Genomic DNA, 22724 nt, shown 5'->3' with positions numbered 1-22724 from the left:
CAAAGAAAAAGAAAAGCGTATGCTGTAGAAAAAGTTAACTTATTTACTCTGCTAGAAGAGGATTTTAATGTTGGAGCTACCTTAACAACATTTTGTCTCACTTCCTTCTTCTTCTTGTGATTGCTTTTAGGGCAAGCATTGTACAGAAGAGAATCATCTATTTTCAGGATGAAGGTGCATTGACCAAGCGAATGTGTGAGAAAGGTAAGCTTAATTTACTGACATGGAATAAATGTTTTATTAAACATGTAGTTTCCTTTTTATTACCCTACTGGTAGTGATTTTTCCCCCACTGTGCTATTTATGTGCGCATTTTCTTTCTGTTTTAYAATTTAACTGCAGGGGATTTCTTGTTTGCTGTTATAAATACTATAATGAATAGCTACATGATTCTCCCAGCTTTGCATGGTATCGGCTGCCCTGCAGCAGCAGCACCTCAAAAAGAACTGACAGTACAATTTATGCTATTTCCACGTTCCTCTTGCTTTCTACTSTTTTAACCACTCATCTCCTGGATGATGGGCATCATTCTCTTCTCTTTATAGTTATGAGCGTTATTTATATCTCATTGTCCTCTGCTTTGTCATTTCTGAACAGAATCCTTGTATGGRGACAGCACAGATAAGCCTTTACTTGACTGCTGTGCCTGTGGAACAGCAAAGTATAGAGTCAACTTCTATGGGAACTGGTCAGAGAAGATTCACCCCAAAGACTTTCCTCGTAAGCACTATTGTACTTCTGGTATTTTAATATAATCTAAAACTGAAGAAAATCAGTAGCTAATCTGTTTKTATTAACATTTGACTAAAGGTGGCATTTTAAAAAGTATTTATTTCCTTCTCTATATTCAGGGGGAAAATCGTTACGTGCATGGCACCAATTAAACTCTTCTTATAACTGCTGACCAGCATCTTTCCACTGGTATTTCGACCATTTGTTGTTGTTGATGAGTTCCAAGTGGTTTGTGGTTAGAAGGCTGTCYGACCTAATCGTTAGCGCCCTATAAAGATTTTCTAWCTGTTTTGAGGACTCTGGCTGGATCACTCCAAAACATTAATATTCTAGATAGGAGAAAAAATGTTGATAAAATCACCCTCTGCTGGTGAAGCGTGCAGCAGGACGCAACAAGGAGGCATATGAGTCAGAGCTGCTGGTGCATAAAAACACCTATTTAAAATAAGAACAAGAAACGCTTAGCCTGGTGGCGGAGCAGGTGAAACCTGGCGGCCCGCCAGGATTACAGTACAAGAGGGGAAWCCCTGCAATTATCTTAGCTAGTAATCAATTTTTTTCTGAGAATAAGCAATATACTGTTATACTGCACAGGATTAGCACTTATTTAATGTTTTGTAGCTACTAATTGGCATACACTGGAGCTATTAGAGTGTCAGTTGTCAATCTGTGTTGTACCAAACAATAAAAACAAGGAAGCCGTTTTCCAATCTTGTTATATCACAGGGCTTAACTTAACAGATCTGGATAACGATTCTGTGGAAACCAAGAAAGGATTTTGTTGSTTAAACCATGTGACTTAGACTTTGCACACCAATAGTGACATACATGTGTGGTAGGCTRTTGCTACCTAGTTGGGTGTGATGCGCATATAACCTTCAGCCAAACTATCAGGATGGGAATGGACTTTCGGCTTACGATGCCTCTCTTGCCTAAATCTGCCTCTCCCCCAGTCAGATCAATATGCTGATTACAGTGGAATGAGATAAACCCTGGAATTGAAGAAAGCCCTAATTCACTATCCTGGGCAGGAAGTAGCTGGTGTGTGATCCACTCTCTCCCACGTGTATGCGTGCACTCACACATTTCATAGATGGATCAACTTAGTGGAGGAGAGGGCAAGCTGTGTGGCTTCTGTTTCATCCTGACTCTTGGGGCTCTGCAGAYTGATTTCTCCTTGCACAAAGTCATTTCCTTGGTAACTAGTTATTATAAYACTGCACATATTGCACTGGACGGTGTTATTCGGTGGTACCAAACACAGACTCATGGCCATTCTGATACCTTTTCTTTTCCAACCCCTGACCTTGAATTTGCATTTTTTTTTTTTTGCAAGATAAGTTTTTTTCTCTCTCTTGTGAAGTCAGCAGTCTTCCCCATGATTGTGCTACCCAGTGACCAATAGGGCTCAAAGTTTGAACTTAAATCTGACGTAATTGAACATTTTTACAGCCGGGTACTTGCAGCCAGTGTCACACAGTAAGATGCTTGGCAGGAAACGGTGTTCACATCAAACTGTTTAGTATGTGATACCAACCTGATAAGGCTGAGGCTGCCCTGGTGGAGAATAAATAGGGCTAGGCACCCAKCTAGATCATCAAACTTGCTAGTTTCCATTCGGAGTGTGGAAATTAAGAATTTTGTCATGGGAAATACATGAAATCGATACACAACTGTTCATAGAAAGTGTGCGTGAAGAATATGCACAGTGCATCTTTATGTGGAAGGCTTTTTTCTTTCTGAGATGACTGACAGAAAATGTTGCACTTTCATGCAATATACATTTTTTTGAAATTTTTATTAGCCAAGCCATATCCACCTCCAACTTAACCACAGTTAACCTCACAGTGACTTATATCACTGGCAGATTTAGGTGCAGAATTATTTTCTTTCACCCAAGAGCTCTGTTTATGACAGGTGACAAGATAGATATGCCCTTCTCAATAATCACTGGAAAAATCTTGATTGACATTTTAGCAGTTTGTATAATTGCTGACTAGATTTTTKCCYGAATGAACTGGTATTTTGTGGATTTATCTTTGGGATGAGTTCAATGTCTTTGGGGTTAAAAGGACTCATTACCATCACTTTAATCTTTAGCTCTCTCCAGAGAGTTTTCAAAAATATCCAGGGTAGGAATCTGTCTAGGCTGCTCTGAAATGTCATCAGTTGCAGTCAGAGGAAACTAAAATGAGAATAAAAATAAAAAAAAACCTACTTTTAATCCTCTGCTGAGGACAGCTCTTGGTTACTCTGTAAATAGAAGTAGATTTGAATTATTTTACAAGGATTTGAGATATAAAACCAAAAATATTTTGCTGTTCAGAAAACTAAATAAAAGTTTTGAATTTTTGCACATTTTCATTYGAACCAGAAAATCCATTAGATCAACTACCTTGTGAACATTATTTTTTATAACAAACATTAACATTTGTTTTGGCCCAAGTGCTGGTCATTCATGTATATTCATTGCTTACACATAGTTTTAACCTGTTATGCATGTCACCTGACTGACTCATTCCTTTGGTTCTCATATTTGCGATATGCCTGTTTAGTTGCTCACTGGCCACCTTAGTCATGCCATCCTAAAGCAGCACTATTGCAATTCACCACTCAGTGGCCACATTGAATYGTTTGTCGGAATTGCAACACTTTTTGTTAGATCTTTAGTCTTACTCCCTCCGAGCTGGCTAAACATCTAACTTTATATTAACTTCATGCATTAGAGTTTTGGTTTGCTTCTATTGGTTTGCTTCTATTGGCTTACATTTAATAATTTAAATATATTCTCTTGAATTAAGTGTTGGCTTTAATAACTTTTTTGTTGTTTGATTTCTTACATGAGCCTAAGGAAACCTAGCTCAGCCAGTATTTCTTCTTTGATTTGCCCCCCTAGCCTACAGTCTTGTGTGAATTAAATCTTCTAGATTTACAGTTCACACACTCAAGCCAGTGCTTGATGTTGCAGCAGTTAAAGAGCATGCATGTCACATATATGGAAAGGCCATAATAGGAAAGCAGAGTGCATGATGAAAGAATGTAAAAGCWTTGGGCAATAAAGTTGTGGCTGCTTTTCAAACCCAGAGGCTGCAAGGATGATGCAAAAATTACCYGTAAACATCAAAAAGATGTCAATAAATCCTTAGATGGTAAGCAATACTCCACATCTTCTGAAGTTCTGGTTCAGAAGGTGCAGCTGATTTTTAGTTTCCAATGTTGTCATATTAATCCTGTCAATACTAACTGTTTCTTAGTACTGATACCAGCACAGCTGCATAATCTCTACACCTGCCTACATACTTATGTCCTGGATAAGAGACAATCAAAGGCACATGAGTGACACTTATTATATAACTGTAGGAGGTTTGCATTAAAAATTAGGTATTTTTTGATTGAAATAAGTGACACGTGGCAAATTGCAGCGAATATTTTTTTTTCAGAATGAGATGTTTGGTCTGTCAATTAAAAATAAAAGAAGCGTTTAAAGTTCTCTACTGACCAGAGTTCCTACAGTAACTCTGGTCAGTAGAGTTACTACTAACCACAATGGAAGAGRAAAAATGAAGATAATGTAAAAWATAAACAGGTTGAGAAATCCAGGTAATGAGATATTTTACTGTCTGACTCTACAGGTCGCACCAATCACTGGTCAGCCATCATCGGTGCCTCCCACTCAAAGAATTATGTGCTCTGGGAATTTGGTGGCTTAGCCAGCGAAGGTGTTAAACAGGTAGCTGAGCTGGGCTCACCAGTCAAAATGGAAGAAGAGATCAGGCAAAAGGTAAGAATCATCTGTTTGTAGAGGAGACTGTCTTGACAAAGTGCTAAATAAACCCTATRAGTTCACTATTCAGTGATTAGTGTCCCATCCTATGAGTTATTTCAAGCATCTATGTCACCTTAGCTACAGATCTTCTATTTAGATTTAAATAGAAAATTTTAAGATTATTTTAATTATTTTTAAAYGTTTACATGGGCTTGTCCCGTCTTGCCTCTCTGAGCTGCTTAACTCTTACTCTCCAGCTGATCTGCTGCTCCTAGAGGTCGAACTTGAAGCTCAGAGGAGGCAGAGCTTTTACTSTTRGAGCTCCAAAATTATGGAACGATTTGCATGACATATAGAAGTCCCCCTTCATTATCCACTTTTAAAACTCATCTTAAGAAACATTTTTATTATTTGGCTTTTAACACGTGTTGAGAATTGTGCTCTTACCTCTCGCATTTCATTGTTGCTATTGTTGTYTTTTGTCCTTTCCACATTTTGTATGTTTATCGATTATTATCTGCAGCACTTTGTCACAGCTGTTGTTGTTTTAAAGTGCTTTATAAATACAGTAGTAGTAGTAATTACAAAGGATATGGATCACTACCACCTCTTTTGGATCTGYTATGGAGAGTAAAATATTCTACATGAAAATCAGTTAAAAAAATATTAAATCAAGCCCTAAAAATTCTTAAATGCTGGGCTAATATTTTATCGGATTGATTCAGTATGAAATGGGGAGGTGGCATGGATTCAAATACACACAGAACATTTTATTCAGTWTTATTCAAGTACTGGCCTTCCACCTCTCATCCGTCATGTTCTTCTTACCCTGTCTATATTATCTCAGCTAATAGTTTAGCATATCTTTCTTTTCCCTTTTTCTTTGTGACTTACTCACTTTGTCTTAAAATAACCCATGCTGGAGGAGCAGATGGTTCAACAGGGTTTTTATTCTTTGYTGAATCTAAGGACCTAGACTACATAATGAGAGCACAGTAAAAGCTGTGAATTTCTTGGTTGGTTTCTATTTTCCTACTGCTGTTAATGCAYTCTTTTATATTTGGCTTGAACTATAAGCTTACATCATTAAACAAGTTACCTCTGACCTTAGAAGCGAGAGTGAAATTGCAGTGGACTTGACTGATTGAGACATCTAATAAAAACATACATTATGTCAAATAATATATTCTTTTGTGTATGTTTCTCAAAAGCAAGTATTGTCAAAGTGTTTTAAATTAATCCCACTGACAAACACACAGTTAAATCCTTGTTAATTTATCAAGTTATAAGAAAATGTGCACATTTTGCATTGTGCACATGTTTGTTAATTTTGGATATTTGTGATTGGAAGACTTTACTTTCATAAAGCTGTTCTTTAATTCCCGCAACAAATTCTGGATGGGCTTCTGGTGTTCACTTCAATTGCTTGGCTTTTCCTTAATGTTGTCATCTAGATTTCCGATACTCTCTTCGCATTGTGTGAACGCATGACATAACCTACAAGAAAAAATAACACTCCCGTATTCTCTTTCTACATATTAAACACTTTGATCACCAACTTGCCATGGATTTTCCACATTGAAAAAAAAAGCCTTATAAATGCGGCGTGTAAACTCAAAACATAAGATGTGATGCAACTACAATTCAGATATCATAGCAATGGGCCAATAGTAAAATAACTTTATCTCACTTTACACAATGCAGACATTTTACTCACCAGTAGGATGATGGATTTTGGAAACCTGACGGGGAACTAAAGCCATAATTTGCTGTCTGATTAATTTGGGAAATAAGTATATGATAACTGGGGGCACTGGTCAATTTGTTGAACCTTTATTTCAACATTAAGAACAATTTCTCATATACAATGTTAGCCTGAAACCTAAAAGGGAAGGAGAGGGTACCAGTATTTGCATACATACAAAGGACAATGTGTTCATTCTGCAAAAAACAATTACACAACTCCTTGAAAAAGTAATTTACTCTGTCTTCCAAAGCAGGAAATTAAATCAAAGTGTCAAGATGTAGTGTATTTTGATAAAAGTTTGAATCATTACAGTCGCAAAACAAAAAAGACAAATAGCCAAAAGAAGTCATTTAAGGATTTTCAGTTTAATAAGTTGGAAGGAATGAGCGTTGTATCTTGAGGAGGAATCTTCTGCAGTAGATGATTTAAAGAAGGAGGTGAAAGGCCTAGTAGGGTTTTATAAATGAGACAGTGAATGTTACAACGAGACAGCAATGAAGGTCAATTAACCCGAGAGTACAACAGTGAGTGGTGTGTTTTATAAGGGTCATTGCTAATAAATCGAATGGGAGAATAATAGATTGTATCCAATTTTTGGAAGACTTCTTTTGCAAGCGTGGGCATAAATTATGTCACCATAATCGAATAATGAAAGAGTACACATTTCAATAATGGCTCTTAGCTGAGAATGTAAAAGATGAGTGGTTACAGGAAGCCAAGTTTTGCTTTGACCTTAGTTTGAAGTGTGTTAATGTGATGAGGGACAATGAACTGTGAATAAAAGTGCTTGTACTCTGTAACCTGCACAAGAATGGTTTCATCTGTAATAGAGAAGATCGATTTGCACTCTAAAAAGAAAATAGTTGAACCAACTTAATTGAATTGCTTCTGTAGGTAACAAGCAATTCAATTAAGTTTATCCAACTTAATTTATTAAGTCTAACCAATTCAATATATTGTAATCATCCAACTCAATTTGTTAATTTTTTTAAACAAATTTATTAAGTATGTTTAATATAACAGATTTAACTCAAATCATTTAGTTTACTTCAAGAAATGGTAAATGGACTGCACTTATATATAGCACTTGCCCGATCATTTTGACCATTCAAAGCGCTTTACACTGGGGGAACCAGGCGCTGATGTGATTTTTTTTTTTGGGGGATGCTTCTTAATAACAGAACTAAAATAACCTTTGAATAGAGTCCACACTTCCTCTACTAATGGTTCATAAATTACATGTCCAGATGGTCAGTTGATACTTAATTATGAGAGACAAAAAGAAATCGAGTTGGTAACAACACTGAAAAGTAATGTATTTTAGCACAAAAGGCCCTTATGAATTCTTCTACCAATATCTCCAGTGTTTGTGAACTTGTAATATGACAAGTTTTGAAAAATGTCCAATTCATGCTCAGATTGGTGTTAGAGGAAGACAAGTTTCAATATTTACCTACAAGAARAGACAATCCCCCTAAAAGACAGCATGGCATTTGCAATGGTGTGGAAAGTGTTTGCCCTCCTAATTAACATCTTTCGCATGTTTGTCACTTTTCGAAGACAATTATCGTAGTCAGAGACAACACAAGTAAACACAGAATACAGGTTTTAAATGAAGGTGTTTAGTAAGAGAGAAAAAAATCCAAACATACGTGGCACTGTGGTGGCTTCCCACCAGATGAAGTCAATTAAGATTAACCAATAAATTACATTTTCATTGTCATATTACTGATTTCAATTTCAGTGTTTCTCTTGTCCGTACTTTTTAAATGATACCAAAAAAAAAAAAAAAACACTTAAAAGCACTTTAACCTTTTTTGAATCAGTTAACTCAAGTTTAATTTAAAACATGTTCATAGTTTGTCTTTACGTTGGTCTAAAACTGGATAGTTATATTTCCTAAAACAAGCATCTTGCACGTTCACTTTATCTACTTTTTCTGACTCATAAAATAGTCCTTGTCCTTGCGGTAAGAAGACTACTGGGTAAAAGAGTGTCCCTGCGTTGAGCCGTGCAGCCCTGCTTAGGAAGTGCTGACACAAACAGAAAGATGACTCGCTTTGCGAAGGCGTCAAGGGGAGCAGCTAGTGATGAATGCAAAATTGATATTCATAGCCCAGCTTCTCTCCAGCCACAGGGTGCACTGATTGTTGAGTGTTCATGCAAAGTTTCATTTGTAAAGCCAAGCAGGCATGCAGACCACACAAACATGCTGTCACACACCCTTACAAGCACAACCTTTTTTTTTTTWAAATCCTACCTATGTCATTTCAGAGGGTGATGGCTTTATTTCGTGTTTGGATTTGTCATCCTTTCAGACCTGGGACCAGGGTGTGCTTTGGCAATTTGTCTTGCTGTGACTCCATCGGATGTGTCGTAGAAAATAATTTACATGTCCACGGTTCAATATATTTTTTAGAATTGGAGGGTTTATTACATTGTGTATATAGGGGCACCTATACATATATTGTCTTGAAATGTATTTGTATTGTAATAAGAAGAAAGAATATTTGATGTAGCAGGGTAGATTTAGGATGTCTATATCATATGTAGACTTGCATATGTAAACCAAACAAAATTTTTTAGACCTTTCTTTCGAAGTTAATCTCACGTCTGACAATTCAGTCATTTGGTTTTATGACTTATCTGAGAAGTCATAAAACAGACAATTAATAAGAACACCTTTTTTTCTTTTTCAGATTCCTTTATAAAAAGAATCATGCAGTGACCATTCACATTTTTTAAAAAAAATGTTTGAATTGTAAGCAGAGGAATCATTTATTTTAAATATCGAAAGGCTACATGACTACATTTTTTGTAGGTTAGCCGTCAAAGTTAATAGGAAACGCATCTGATTATTATTTTTTTTAAAGGCTTTGCAGGGTAAACAGATGTGCAATATTATTCCATTTTTCATGTACAATTGCTCTTATCAGTGTAGTAGGCAGCACCGGGATGCAGCCCGAGCTCATTGTTGCCGTCCCTCGTTTCATGTTTGAGGTGATTTATATATGCATTTAGTCATTACAGAAGCTCAGTGTGTCACTAATGAGAAGTTTAATGAGACTCCCTCCATGGACGAGCAACCAGGGCCAAGGCCTCAGACGGATTATGAAATCTCCTATTTCCTCTCGCAGCGTGGGATGTTTTTCATTATTACACAGTACGAACGCGTACAGAATCCTCTAATATCATGAGCCGCACAGCTGCACTGGAGAGCACAACCAACACTCCTCCGGTCACAGCCAGAATGGCAGATTAAAGGCAAAGACCTATGGATGCCCCTTAATACACCTGTCAGCCTGGTGCTTTTTTTTTTCTTTCAAAATATGCTAAAAGTAGAACTAGATGTAAATCCCAGAATAACATGAGGGAAATGAGTAATTCTGTTCTTTTTGTGTAGCTCAGTTAGTATTAGCGCGATTATTTTCGCCATATTTAAATAGGAGAACAACAGTTAACAGAAACAAAAAATATTACATTGAGGCTTTAACTCTGAGTAAACGGGTAGTTCATAAAATGAAAAAAATAGATTAAATGAAATAAGTATGGCTTGTAGCCAGGAGAAAGATATCCTCTCTAAAAACAACATGTCAGTGCACATCGGTTTTATAAAGTTAAACTGGATAAAGCAAAACAGCCTTTCAGCAAAACTCCTTTGATCAGACAAGCACTAAAACTAGTTATTTAACCTCTCAGTAAAACACTGTCAAGCATGAAGGTAGAGATGTTGATTATCTTGGCATGCTTTACACCCACATTACAGGTGACTGTAATGGTATTTTAGATTATAGATTCCAATCTATGATAGACTAGGAGTGGAATTTAATCTAATTTCTGTTCTTTAAAAGCATGTTAAAAAGTGCATTATTTTACCAATCCTGTTGTACAAATCTGTTGTTTTCAGGTGAATAAAAGTAACATAAACAAAAAGTACTGTACATTCTTTCAAGCTCACACTGTTTTAATATTTTTTGGTATATTGCTCATACGAGGGATTTCCTCCCGCCGTATATAAACATCTGTTAGATGCAAACTAAGGAACTTGCACTGACTTTGAGCCATTTTATGTTCTTCAGGAGATTTCTCATTTCATGAAAAGATTCAGTCTCTCATCAAACTATTTGAAATCAAACTGCTGCTCACCTTGATGCCATTCAGAATTTATATTTTTAACTCTCACAGTTCATTAAAGTTCTTGACCAGCTAATTATTTTTGCGCTGCTGCTGGTTTTAGGAGAGCACTATATGCTGCATAGCCTGAAAGCACATATGAAACATCAATGGAATTCAGTCTCTTTTATGTTACAAGAGGAAATGTGGCTCACATAGTTCCTGAGAACACACACAAACACACTTCTGTGTTTTACATTCCCCCCCCCCTCCCCCCCCCCTTTGGCTCATTACTTGGTTTTTTAAATGGCCTGGTATTACGTTTGAGAACGCCTAAACTTTTTGTTGTTTTGACGATTAAACACTGTTTTTTTGGCTTTGTTGTGAAGATTAGATGACACACAGAGACATGTGACACACCTAACTATTTAGTATAATTCTTGTTGTGACTGTTTAGTAGTTATAAAAACTGGCAGATCACTACTGTAAACCAGTAAATATCCTTACAGACAAGAACAAAGAAATAACCACTTGTTTTTATAAACAGCGCTGTCTGCTGCCTTACTAGATGCCATCATCTTGCGCTCTTCCTTGTTACATCTAAAGAAAAACTTTCACTACATTATGTGAATTTTATTAATTATTTTATTGTCTGTATAATGTAAAAAGAAACTATTACCTTGCACGGAAAGAAGCAGGAGGAAGAGGAAGAAAAAAACTCAAGATTATATGAAATTTTAAATCACTTAAACATAGTCATCATGAGCATAACTACTTGCTATACTTTTCTGGTTGACGCTGCAGAGCATCACTGAAACCCTTAAAAATAAGTTGGTTTAGTTCAATATAAAGAACATTGGAGAGTCCCATCTTGACTACTTGTTGGGTGCAGATGTACAGCACTTTTACATAAGAAATAATGCAAAACGAAGCTAATTGAAGTTAGCTCACTGTTGTGAATATTCTCAGTGGAACACATTCACTAAACTATTTGCTCAAGCAAAATTAGTGCAACCAGGATTACCAAGTTAATTGTTTAGTACCCACATCTGCTGTTTTTTTCTCCCAGGCTTCACTGTTGTCACCTTTCTCTTCTCTTTCAGAAAACATTTGATCACTTTCCTAGCATTTCTTTTTTTATTTCCCATGAGTATATTGCTTTTTTTTTTCATCTCAGTTCCTCAGACATACCCTATGCTAAAATGAGGCCTGACATCTTAACCCTATTCATGCTTCCCAAGCCATGATGGTCAATAAGATAAACACTACATTGTCTGAAAGAGTGTCCAGAGATTCTCATCACAACTTTTCTTATGGCACTGCTCTTTTGTTTCCTTATGGTTTTGCTTGCTGTTTTTTCTCAGTTTTAATGAAAGCCTACATGTGTGTATATGAAAAACTAATCATTAGCTGGCAGATTTCTCTCAGGCTGTCAAGTCAGCTTTTTGAGCACTGCTGAGATATTCCTGTTTTGGAAAAGAAAKCTCTCAAAAACCTTTATGCCTGCCTTGGCTCATAGGGCTGTTATTATAACTGCTTAAAGTGATCAGAACTGCCAGATGAAAGTACAATTTAAAATGCAACAGGAAACCTAGTGTGTGCTTTCTGTGAGGTTTTAAGTGTATATCTCTTTAAACACATGTAATTTATTTATCCGAGTGGATTTTGCATTGACTATCTTTTTTGTTATGACTTAAATACCCGTTTGTGTTAATCCAGCTGCATCTTGTGCATTTATTTATTTATTTTTTTGTAACTATGTATTGATTATACAGCAACCGAGAATACCTGATACCATGGGTATTGATCCCCAATGATGCAGTTGTACTGGTTAAAGATTAAAGTCAATGGAGTGTACCCAGGGGAATTTGCATTAGTGTAGATTTTCAGTCCAAAGTACTTAAAGAGAACACAAACGTTTTTCTTCATTCACCATAGAAACAATGAAACATATCTCTGTTTGAATCTAATATATTTCTCTGTAATATTAATGTATTTGTTTATTGGTGGCCCAGATCTCACAATGCATAGAAAGTCAACATCATCATTCTTCCTTCTGTTGAGCTGAATGGAAGAAATCCTACATGTAGCACTGAGGGGAGATGAGAATTGAGCGGAATTGTGTAGGAGGCCAATTCCAGGCTAAATATTATTTGGTTTTGTTACGGGCTAGCTCCAGAACTGTTTATTTTGTTTGGGTATGCAAGAACATCTTTTTTTGAAGGTTTGTCATTTTCTGAGTTTGAGATAACACAGTTTATGGAAATTAAAAAAAGATTAATGCAAAACATCAAACAATCTTTTTGCTAAGCTCTGGATCTGTATTCTCCAGGATCATGATTCCCCCCTCTTATCAGTCTGTAATCAAGGCTGGATCGCTTTTCTTTTGATGCGGATGGTTGCTTTTGACTGTTTATTTGTGAATCCAAGTCTGCAAGTTAATATTTTGCAGATTAAAGTGTGTGTTTGAAAATATTTGCAACATTTTGAGTCCCCCACCCTACTTTTGCTGAGCAAACCATGAGAAGTAGTCAGTAACAGGTTGGAAAGCAGACTGAGCAAAATCTATATTACAGAATCTATAACACCAAGCAGCTGGGTAGTACATGTGGGTACTGAAATTTAAATGAAGCTATTTGCTTTTCATTCAGCTGTATGATTACTCAGCTGTGAATTGCTTCATTTTTATTTCACAGACTGTGGCAAGACTAATCAAACACTGACAAGACTGTTTATTAACAGTGATTTGGTCTGTTATGTTTAAATTCTAAGTGTAATATGGTCAATTGCAAATAATAATAATAATAAACTCCTTGTCCATAAGCTAACATCTTTTCAAATCTTCATGAGCAGTTAATCTGGCTCTCCAAATGCAGTGAGTCATCTTAATAAATATTTTTAATGTTTGATTCATGAGGTGACCTGATAAATCTGTTTGCAAAAATGGCAATACTTGTTTTTCTGGCTCGGTGTAAATAACACCCTAGCACTGCTGCTTGAAATTCACTACAATCTTCATATCATTTGGTAAYTTTCAGAACTAAAGGGTCTTTTTGCACGAGAGGGTCAAACAGATGGAGAGAGACGCTGACTGACAGAGCAGGATAAGGGCAAAGGATTCAGATGCAACCTCATGCATATCCCTAATAGACTCAAAAGTTAAGTGCAGTTCATTTCTACATCAGAGTATGTAACGTATGAACAATTTTCTATCTTAAACAGATAGTGTTGCATCTGCCATAAAACTAACACAGCATTTCAGACAAAAGAAAATAACAGTAAAATGAAACTATGTGGTAATAATGAACAGCTCACCAGCAAGTCCCCCTCTGAATGGCTAAAAAAAAAAAAAACCTAAAGAAGAAAATAAAACAAAATCTGATGAGTGACCTGATCGAATTCTAGACTTAAATCCGTCTAATATTCTGTGCCAGGATCTTGTGTAGCCTGTTTATCCTTGAAATCCCTCACATGTTGCTGATTTTCACACGTCTGAAAAAATAAAAGAATGTGTCACATTTCCTTCACATTGCTGTAAAAGACTCTGATATAAATTGCAAATGCTAAGTGGCAATTGTTGCCAACAAGAGTGGCAAAGCAAGTTATTGGAAAATTACATTTTCTCATCATACAAGGTTGATTTGGGAACAATATTCTACATAAAAACATAAATTGTGAGCTGATTTTTTTATATTACCACACGTTATCTTTGATATCAACCTTTGTTTATTTATTAGATCTTTTTAACATGTAAAAAAAATGAAACAGAAAGAATCGGAGATAGTTTTCAAGAGCTAGTCAAGCCATCTGATGCCTCAGAAAGTAACACGGACTGCATATAAAATCACTGCAACATCTGATATCTTGTATCCTTTCAGTATCTTACATAAGTACCACTGACATCCATGCTTGTTTCTGCCTGTCACGCTGTACACATGATAGTATATTCACAGATATAAATATGTCATGAGTCTATGCAGAGTTTTGCAGTAAATATGCAATGTATATTGTAGGACAGTGACTGGAACCAATCACCTTGTTGTGGTGCCCCCATCACATCATTATTTGTTTCACAGCACAATCCAAATGTGACCTTCCAACATAAACGGCAGGTGCAGAGATGATAAAGAGGGAGAAAAATGAAACCCTGAATCTCCACCGTCTAAAAGGAGAGGTCCTGACACATTCCCCAAACCTACAAGAACATCTGAATATTTAATTTAATTTTAACTATTTTATTATTTCATTAAATAATAAACTAAAGTGAGTTAGTTAATGTATTAATCTTTTTTTTATTTTTAAATGAGTAAGTGTTGCATACATAGTATCTATTGTTTGTAAGACTGAAATGTGGTTGAGGGATCAAAACATTTTATTTTAAGACCAAAAATGTGGTTAAAATCAAAATATACCAAATTGTACAATATCATGTATATAAGATTAATCACTGCAATGATTATGTAAAATATATTTCCAGAAAAAAGATGCACCTCATTTCAATTTTCCTATGTTATTGATTTCTAATATTTTTGTCTCCTTTTTCTTTTCAATGCCTCTTCGTGAGCAAGTTGTTTTTGGTCTTAGAGTTGACTTCTGGCTCATAACTGAGATGAGGGCAGTTTTTTTCAGAAGTGAATTATATTTATTATTCCTGAGAACCACTGTCAGATTAAATCATATTACAGAAGCACTGTGAGTCTCAACTTTTTATCTTAACAGAACCTTTCACTGGCTTTGAAAGCCATAAGGCGTTCACCGTGTCCTATTAGGGATCTGTCCTCTTTTTAAATGCTATCCTTAAAAAAAGAAGTTCAGTGTACAAAAAATGAAACTAAGTTTGTATTTTATGAGGATGGGTTTATGTTTTTCTGCCCAAAGACACATAACAATTAATTTTGAAGTGTCAGAAGCAAACATTTTCATTCTTATCTGTGCTCTTCGCTAATATTAGTCTACAACAGAGTTTTGCAAGAGGCTGGAACTTGGTTGTGATTTATTGTCCAGATTAACTGTTTTGTATGACAGTAACATTAGCTAATTCCAGGTTGATGCTCATTCTATTAACTTTTGGATCACATCTTTCATTTTTAATGCATTGTTTTACCACAACTGCATTAAAAACCTCATTACTCTTTTCTCTCTTTCTTAATGGGTGTGAATGTGCACATCACATAGTCAAACACTATCATGTACATTAACACTTTGCAACAGAAAGCCTACAAATACATGACATTTATGTTTTCTGTTTTGCTCATACCTTTATTGGATGGATTGTAATGTCTGATGAAAAACATGCAGCCAGTTGTTTTTTTTCAAAGCTTGTCTTTTGCATCTGTCTGTTAATTTATGCGATAACTTTCATGTGCATATGAATAATGATTATTTAATGAGTATATATACTGAACTAGTGGCTGCACAGTGGCACAGTTGGTAGTGCTGTTGCCTTGCAGCAAGAAGGTTCTGGGTTCGATTCTCGGCCCCGGTCTTTCTGCATGGAGTTTGCATGTTCTCCCTGTGCTTGCGTGGGTTTTCTCCGGGTACTCTAGCTTCCTCCCACAGTCCAAAAACATGACTGTCAGGTTAATTGGCCTCTCTAAATTGCCCCTAGGTGTGAGTGTGTGTGTGCATGGTTGTTTGTCCTGTGTCTCTGTGTTGCCTTGCGACAGACTGGCAACCAGTCCAGGGGGACGCCCGGAAGGTTAGCTGGAGATAGGCACCAGCAACCCTCCCGACCCCACTAAGGGACAAGGGTGTAAAGAAAATGGATGGATGGATGGATGGATATACTAAACTTTCAACGTGAGCGTGGCGCAGCATGCTTGGTCCAACTTGTTCTGAAGCTGAAAGTTTTCTGCTGTGTTCAGTTACCATATTCTCTATGTGCCTGATTAAGTTTCATGCTCCATTTTCCCTCCTTTATGCAAACTCAACCAAATGACTAAAATGTCCCATTTTAGTCATTTGGTTAACTGACAAATGGTCCATGGTTTGCTCCTCCACTTCCTAATTTCACCTGGGATAAGTTTGGACCTCTAAGATGTACAGAGTGAGTGGATGGGTGATGATAAAGAGACTTGAGTTGAATATTAATATTAGTTTTTTTTTTTAATGATGCCTTTTTTCAATCGTGCATCAACAATCAGGTTTTCTTACAGTGAGCAGACACATGGTATATCACCACATGATGAGCTGTTGAAAGAAGACAAGCCAGTGGAGGCAGCCTGGTTCTTAGGAACATAACATTTAGTTTGAGGTGTTGAGTTGATCTTCATATTGCGATGATGTCTCTCCTATTCGTCAGTTGTGAGACGAGCTGTAGAAACAAGTCATATCCATTCATTGAAGCCTCGCCTCACAACCTTCAGAACTTAAATGATATGCTGTTAAGCCAGTACTTTCCTGGTTGTAGTGGAGTTTGGGACTGTCTGGTCATTATGCCATATTGTTCTTTAAATTGTTGACAGTTGCTGTTTCTGTAAATCTTCTGTATGTCTGTTAAGCAAATTTTGTCTTTTGCCTGATTGTTTTTAACTCATTCATTTTGAAAGTTATCATAAAAACAGTTCAGTCTAGTTGGTTTTAGACTAATTTATTCTCCTGATGGAAAGCTGTTTGTGATGCTTTCTGAACACATGGAAATTACGGTTATTTTCTGGGCAGTTTTCATCATAATCATCATCAGCAATTCTACCGCAAAGCACTTCCAAAAATAACAAGTCCCCATCGGCATTGTTGTAAAGCAAGAGTCATAATAGAAAGAGGGGAAAAACATACTTTTAGAGCAACAGACATGCTGAACTGGGTCATCAACAGCTGTTGTCTAAATTCATCTCTAATAATACCTTCTAGCTGTGGACCCAGGTCTGGTTGCCTGTATGATGCTTCAGGCTGCTTGATGAATGAATCTGCCAGGGAAGACTGTAACATCCAGGCTTCACTGCGGGGCTAAGAGTGTGCCACCGAGGACGACCATGGTCAGCAAATCAGTTCACGGCTCTCTAGAGAAGCATTCAGTGCTTGCAAACCCATCTACCTTTAGCATGGACAGATCTCTTGTCACCACGCTGTCTCCCCTGCCTGTTGGATGTTCTCCTTTCTATTTTTGCATGAGATTGGTCTGACTGAAGAGGCTTCATCTACAGAATATCTGAACTGCAGCCCATTCTGCCGAGCAGGATATGGGACTGTCAGTGGAGATTTAATTAACACCTGAAGGCTGTGTAAGCCTTTCACAGCACATGCTGATAACAGCCAGCTTGCATCCAGTTGGAATTTTGAAGCAATTTTCTATGTCTATTAATAGTGTGAAGTGTTTGCAAGGACAGGCAGATCAGAGATTCTTTAGCAGAACATTGATTACAACATCAGAGAGGCTACTATCTCAACCTAGGAAAAAGCTTTCTCAAACTGAATGGGGCTTTGGCTCGCGGGCAGAAACAACTCGCATAATTGCTTCTGATAGTGCTGCAGGGATTCGTTTGACTACTTTTTTATTATAAAATGATATGTTCAAAATTCATTCGCTGCATGCTTTACGTTAACCAGCTACTCCACTTGGGACACTTGTTCCATTGCTTATTAACTCAAATAGCGACTCACCCAATCACATGGCAGCGGCCCAAAGCATTTAGGCATGTAGACTTTGTAGTGCTTGCAGAAGAATGGTTCAATAAAAGAGAAAATATACAGTGAGTGGCAGTTTACTGACAAAAATGACTTGCTGATGTTTGAGGTGAAGACAGGTTTGAGATGATTGGAAGGTAACAATACCTAAAAGAAAACTACTTAGTTATATGGAATACCTGGATTATAAAAAGGCTTCAATATGTCGAACCAACCAGATACTGTAGGTTACCAAAATTGGAAACTGAAGACTGAAGAAATATCGCCTGGTTATGTGAGTCTCAATTTCAACTATGACAGTCAGAATTTGGCATAAAAAACATAAATTATCTGTCCATCTTGGCTTGTATCAATGCTATAGATTGCTCCTGGTGGTATAATGACATGGGAGATATTTTCTTGGCACAACCCCTCAGTAGTAAATCAAGTCAAGTTTATCTGTATACATTTCAGCGACAAGGCAATTCGAAGTGTTTTGCATAATGAAAACAGAACACAATAAACAACCAAAAAACATTATACTGTAGTAAAGATAAATACTGAAAAGTTTCAGTCCAGACTAGAATTAATCCTATCAACCAAAAGCAACTCTAAAGAAATTCGTTTTTAGCCTTGATTTAAATGAACTCAGTTTTTCAACACCTATCTGGAGTTTGTTCCAGATTACAGGAGCAGTATCAGTCCCTACACTTCAGCTCAACCAGGCGACGTCTTCTCTGATTAGGATTAACTCCAACAAAACCACAGGACCTGACAAAGTGTTGGGAAGGACTCTGAGCTCATGTGCTGACCAGTAGGTCTTTTTAGACATTTTTAATCTGTCCCTGCAGTTTTCTACTCTCCCTGTCTGCCTCAAGTTCTCCATCATCATAACCTACTGTTGTGTTTACTCGATCACTGTCTTATTGGGAATTTTTGTAATTTCAGTTATAAAATATCTATACATTTGCTTAAATGTGGACTAATATCTCATTAGGCTTTTTCTGAAATCCTGGTGAATCTGTGCTGCAAAAATGTCTGGGCAGGTCTAAGAGCAAAAGTCCATCCAACCGGCTAATAGAAAGGCATATCTAATGAAGTGGCTATTCAGAGCTGTGCTTGCTGATAACGTTTTTTATAAAATTATCCACTTTGTATTAGTAACAAGCAAAGGTGACAGTAATCCACAATATCTGGTCATGAAACACTGCATCTTTTTATTTTGTCATATTTAAACAAATTCCACAAGTGGGTGATTTTATTTAATATCCCAAGTGTGTGTGAGGAGTTTTTGCTGCTACTGTTTCATGGTTTCTTTCACCTTCCTCATTTCAGCTCTGCCATCAGGAACTGGGGATGGCCATTAGTATAATTTTTTCACAGAGACTGGGTGAATAATATGAGCAATTTCCACAGAAATCCCCTCCCTACTTCTGCTTCAGTGACAGTCGGGCTTCACTGACATGAAAGATGCTAATATGGTTTTATATGCATTGGGAAGCTAGCTGCTTCATCTCTTTTCTGAAGCAAGATTCTAAGAAAATTTATATGTTAATGAATTAAAATTCAGTTCTAAAAAGAAGAGACAGGGAAAAGTATTAATTAAAAAAATTAAATGGGTGCATGTAAGCTCTCCAAATACAATACACAGGAAAACAAACATTATGTTGCTTGACAATTTGCAAATTGGTTGCCTTAAATCTGTTGTTGTATTACAAACATAATGACACAATGTAAAGCAAATAAGTAATAAAATCCCGATAATGTTGGAATAATTTCTTACACTATTGGCTATTTGATGTTTAACAGTTAAATAGTAGTGAGCATAAATATTGTGTGTGGCCGTTTTTGTTTTCCACAGTGAAGGCTGCTGGTCGGGGTAGCAGCTGGAGGGCTTGGTGGTGTTTTCACATTAGAATGGTTGTGACAGATCGGCTGCGATTTTCTTTTACTGCTAGTCTTTGGAAAATATAGTACCATTTTTCAGATATCTTCCACCCAGAAAGTGCTCTGTGAAAAAATGAGAAATCCTCTCTGAGTCGGTAAGAAGTCATCTGAATGACATCTCAGCTGTTTTGTTCTTTTGTATTATTCCATACATGTGAAAGCACTGCTGTAGGCAAGATACCAATCAAATTATTGAACTTTCCTCAGATCTCAACAAAGCACAGAGGTCAAGGGGCCAATTATGTTAGAAAAATTACAATAATGCAATTGTATGTTGAAAAACCATATTGGAATACAGTGGAAAGATATTTTATTCCATCCCCAGTGTCATCCTTGGGTCACCAAATTTTTTCTAGCAACCAATATAGATACCATGTACATTCAAACCAGTTGCTTGGGGGACCAGCTAGTAAAAAAAAAAAAAAACTCCTGTCCTATTGTTACAAGTTTTAACGTGTATTTATCCAAGTTCTAATGCTTCAACAGAAACTCTGTAGTTTGATCAGATAAGACTAAGGTTGTGCTTTTCAGCAAGAAACAATGCAGTTGATCTTGATGCAAAACAATATGTAGCAGAGAATCGAATGCCTCCTGTTGAGTATGGGTTGGTGTTGCCGTGTTCCTGTTTTTTGTCCAAAGGCGCTGCAGACCTTGTATGGGTCAGAAATGATGTGAATTAGACCTCTGCTGATCTCTGTCAGTCAATTGGATTATCACTGGATACCTTTTTAAAACATCTGACCAAATCTGTTTCGCCAGACATAAAATCAACCTTCCTCCATGGCTATGTCAGCTCTCAAACCTAAATCCTATAGAAAACTTGCGGCATGAGCTGAATAGAGGAAACAAAGGAATTAACTAATAAATCGGGATAATCTAGAGAGATTGCACAGAGGAATGGTCGAAATCCTTTTCTCTCTGTGAGCTCAAACATTTTTAAATGTTCTACAACTAAAGTGTGGGAAATGGGGGTAAAAAATAATGAGAGCATGGGAATAATAGTGTAACCTGTGATTTTGTCAAACATAAATATGCTTGAGTGTGTGCCAGTTTTCTACCAAGTAAGTGTATACAAATAAAAAGGAAGATTTTTTTCTTATTTTATCAGTTTGGACGTTTGATGTACCTTGAGGATTTTCACACATCTTGCCACTAAACATAGGAGATGCTACCAAATCTTAAGAGCCGCCTTTAAAATCCATGTTGCTTGTGTGCAGGGGAATTACAAATTGTTGACACAATGATAAAAAAGTTGCAGCTCATCTCCCAAATTTTGTGGTGTGAATCCGTATAAACGAACCTTATTCATATTAACCGGAGCATATACATATTAAAACCCTAATTGTAATTAGTGCAAAAGGGCAACATTAACCATATCAACACTTCAACTCTACCCCTAACAGTTTCTTATTTGCAGTGATGTCAGTTTAAATGCAGTTTCTTGCCTAACAGGGAATTACACATGCTAAATCAAGCATCACAAATGAAGGTTCACTGCGCTTGTCAGGTCTAGATGGGAATTATTCATGCAATATGAATCTGTTCCCTACAAGATGATGCCATTTCCACTGCTTGATGTGTCTTCACTAATAGATTCAAGCAGTTCTATATTCTGGAAATGACTCAGTTACCAAAAACCTCTTTGTGTAGCTGATTTATCGTATCTACTGTATGAGATACGATAGATTTGTTTTTGTTTGTCAAATGTTTGAATGTTAGTGATGTGTTTCCTATACTATTTCTTTCTGTCTGTCCACAGTACACTGTAAAATTTTTCAGAAAACTTCAAATGTCTTTTTTTTGTTTTTGTCATTGTGAGTTTATATATTATAAAACAGACATTTAACACAAAAGTAAAAATCACATATACTTCGTAGCAGTTCGTGAACAGAAAAAAAACAATAATCTTTGAATACCAAATTAATTACTTTTATTTAAAGCATAAGGTCTGTTGAAATACTGCTTATCTACTTAAACACAGGAAATTTCCAGTTATTAAATTGTGCACAACAAAAAACAATGTTTAATTCTTGACACTTGGTTACCAGAAAACTCAATCATCTCTTAGCAACTAATTAACAACAAACATCGTTATTGTTCAAAGAATCTTAAACTTCTAGTTTGTTGCACTTGGTTACCTGAAAACTCAATCATCTCTTAGCAAATAATTAACAACAAACATTGTTATTGTTCAAAGAACCTTAGATTTCTAGTTTGTTGCACTTGGTTACTGTTACGACTGGCTCAAGGTCATAACAAAACGGGAGACCATGCAGGGGTTAAAGTGTAGAAAAATGAATATTTATTAACAAAAACAACAATGGATTGTGGATATCAGTATAAGTGGTGTGATGCAAATGCTTGGATGTGTTGTATGAGTGCATATGGAAGTGTTGAAGTGCCAAAACAAAGACAAACGCAAATGTGCAAAAAGGAGGGGGAGCCGAGTCCTGGCAACAAAACACCATAAGCRGCAGAGTGGACGCTGAAGGCGACCCAGAAGATGGAGACAGCCAGGTTTAAGTACTYYGCRTTCCCAATCAACCTGATCAGCAGCACCTGTAAAGGGGAGGAGCACAAGGACAGACAAAAGCAACACCTGCAGCCCAGCCCTTAAGGCCCAGGGCCGTAACAGTTACAAAAAACTCGATCATCTCTTAGCAACTGATTAAAAACAAATGTTGTTGTTGTTCACAAAATCTAAGATTTCTACTTTGTTGCACTTGGTTACCAGCAAACTCGATCATCTCTTAGCAACTGATTAACAACAAATATTGTTGTTGTTCACAAAAACTAAGATTTCTAGTTTGTGGCACT

At 36.6% G+C, this 22724-nt stretch overlaps 1 protein-coding gene across 2 annotated transcripts in view; it reads left to right on the top strand.

Moving 5' to 3' along the window:
* The window catches only part of spon1a (spondin 1a), a 62815-nt gene that overhangs the window by 17572 nt on the left and 22519 nt on the right, over nt 1-22724 (top strand). For both annotated transcript variants that reach the window (XM_008405889.2, XM_008405890.2), the window contains exons 4-6: nt 131-204; nt 598-720; nt 4365-4513. In XM_008405889.2, coding sequence (XP_008404111.1) covers nt 131-204; nt 598-720; nt 4365-4513 — 346 coding nt within the window. The remainder of the gene's footprint in view (nt 1-130; nt 205-597; nt 721-4364; nt 4514-22724) is intronic.

Source organism: Poecilia reticulata, linkage group LG3 (assembly GCF_000633615.1).
Source record: "Poecilia reticulata strain Guanapo linkage group LG3, Guppy_female_1.0+MT, whole genome shotgun sequence".
NCBI lineage: Eukaryota > Metazoa > Chordata > Actinopteri > Cyprinodontiformes > Poeciliidae > Poecilia > Poecilia reticulata.
The sequence above is the reverse complement of the archived record's forward strand: the minus strand, read 5'-3'. Positions and strand labels throughout refer to the sequence as shown.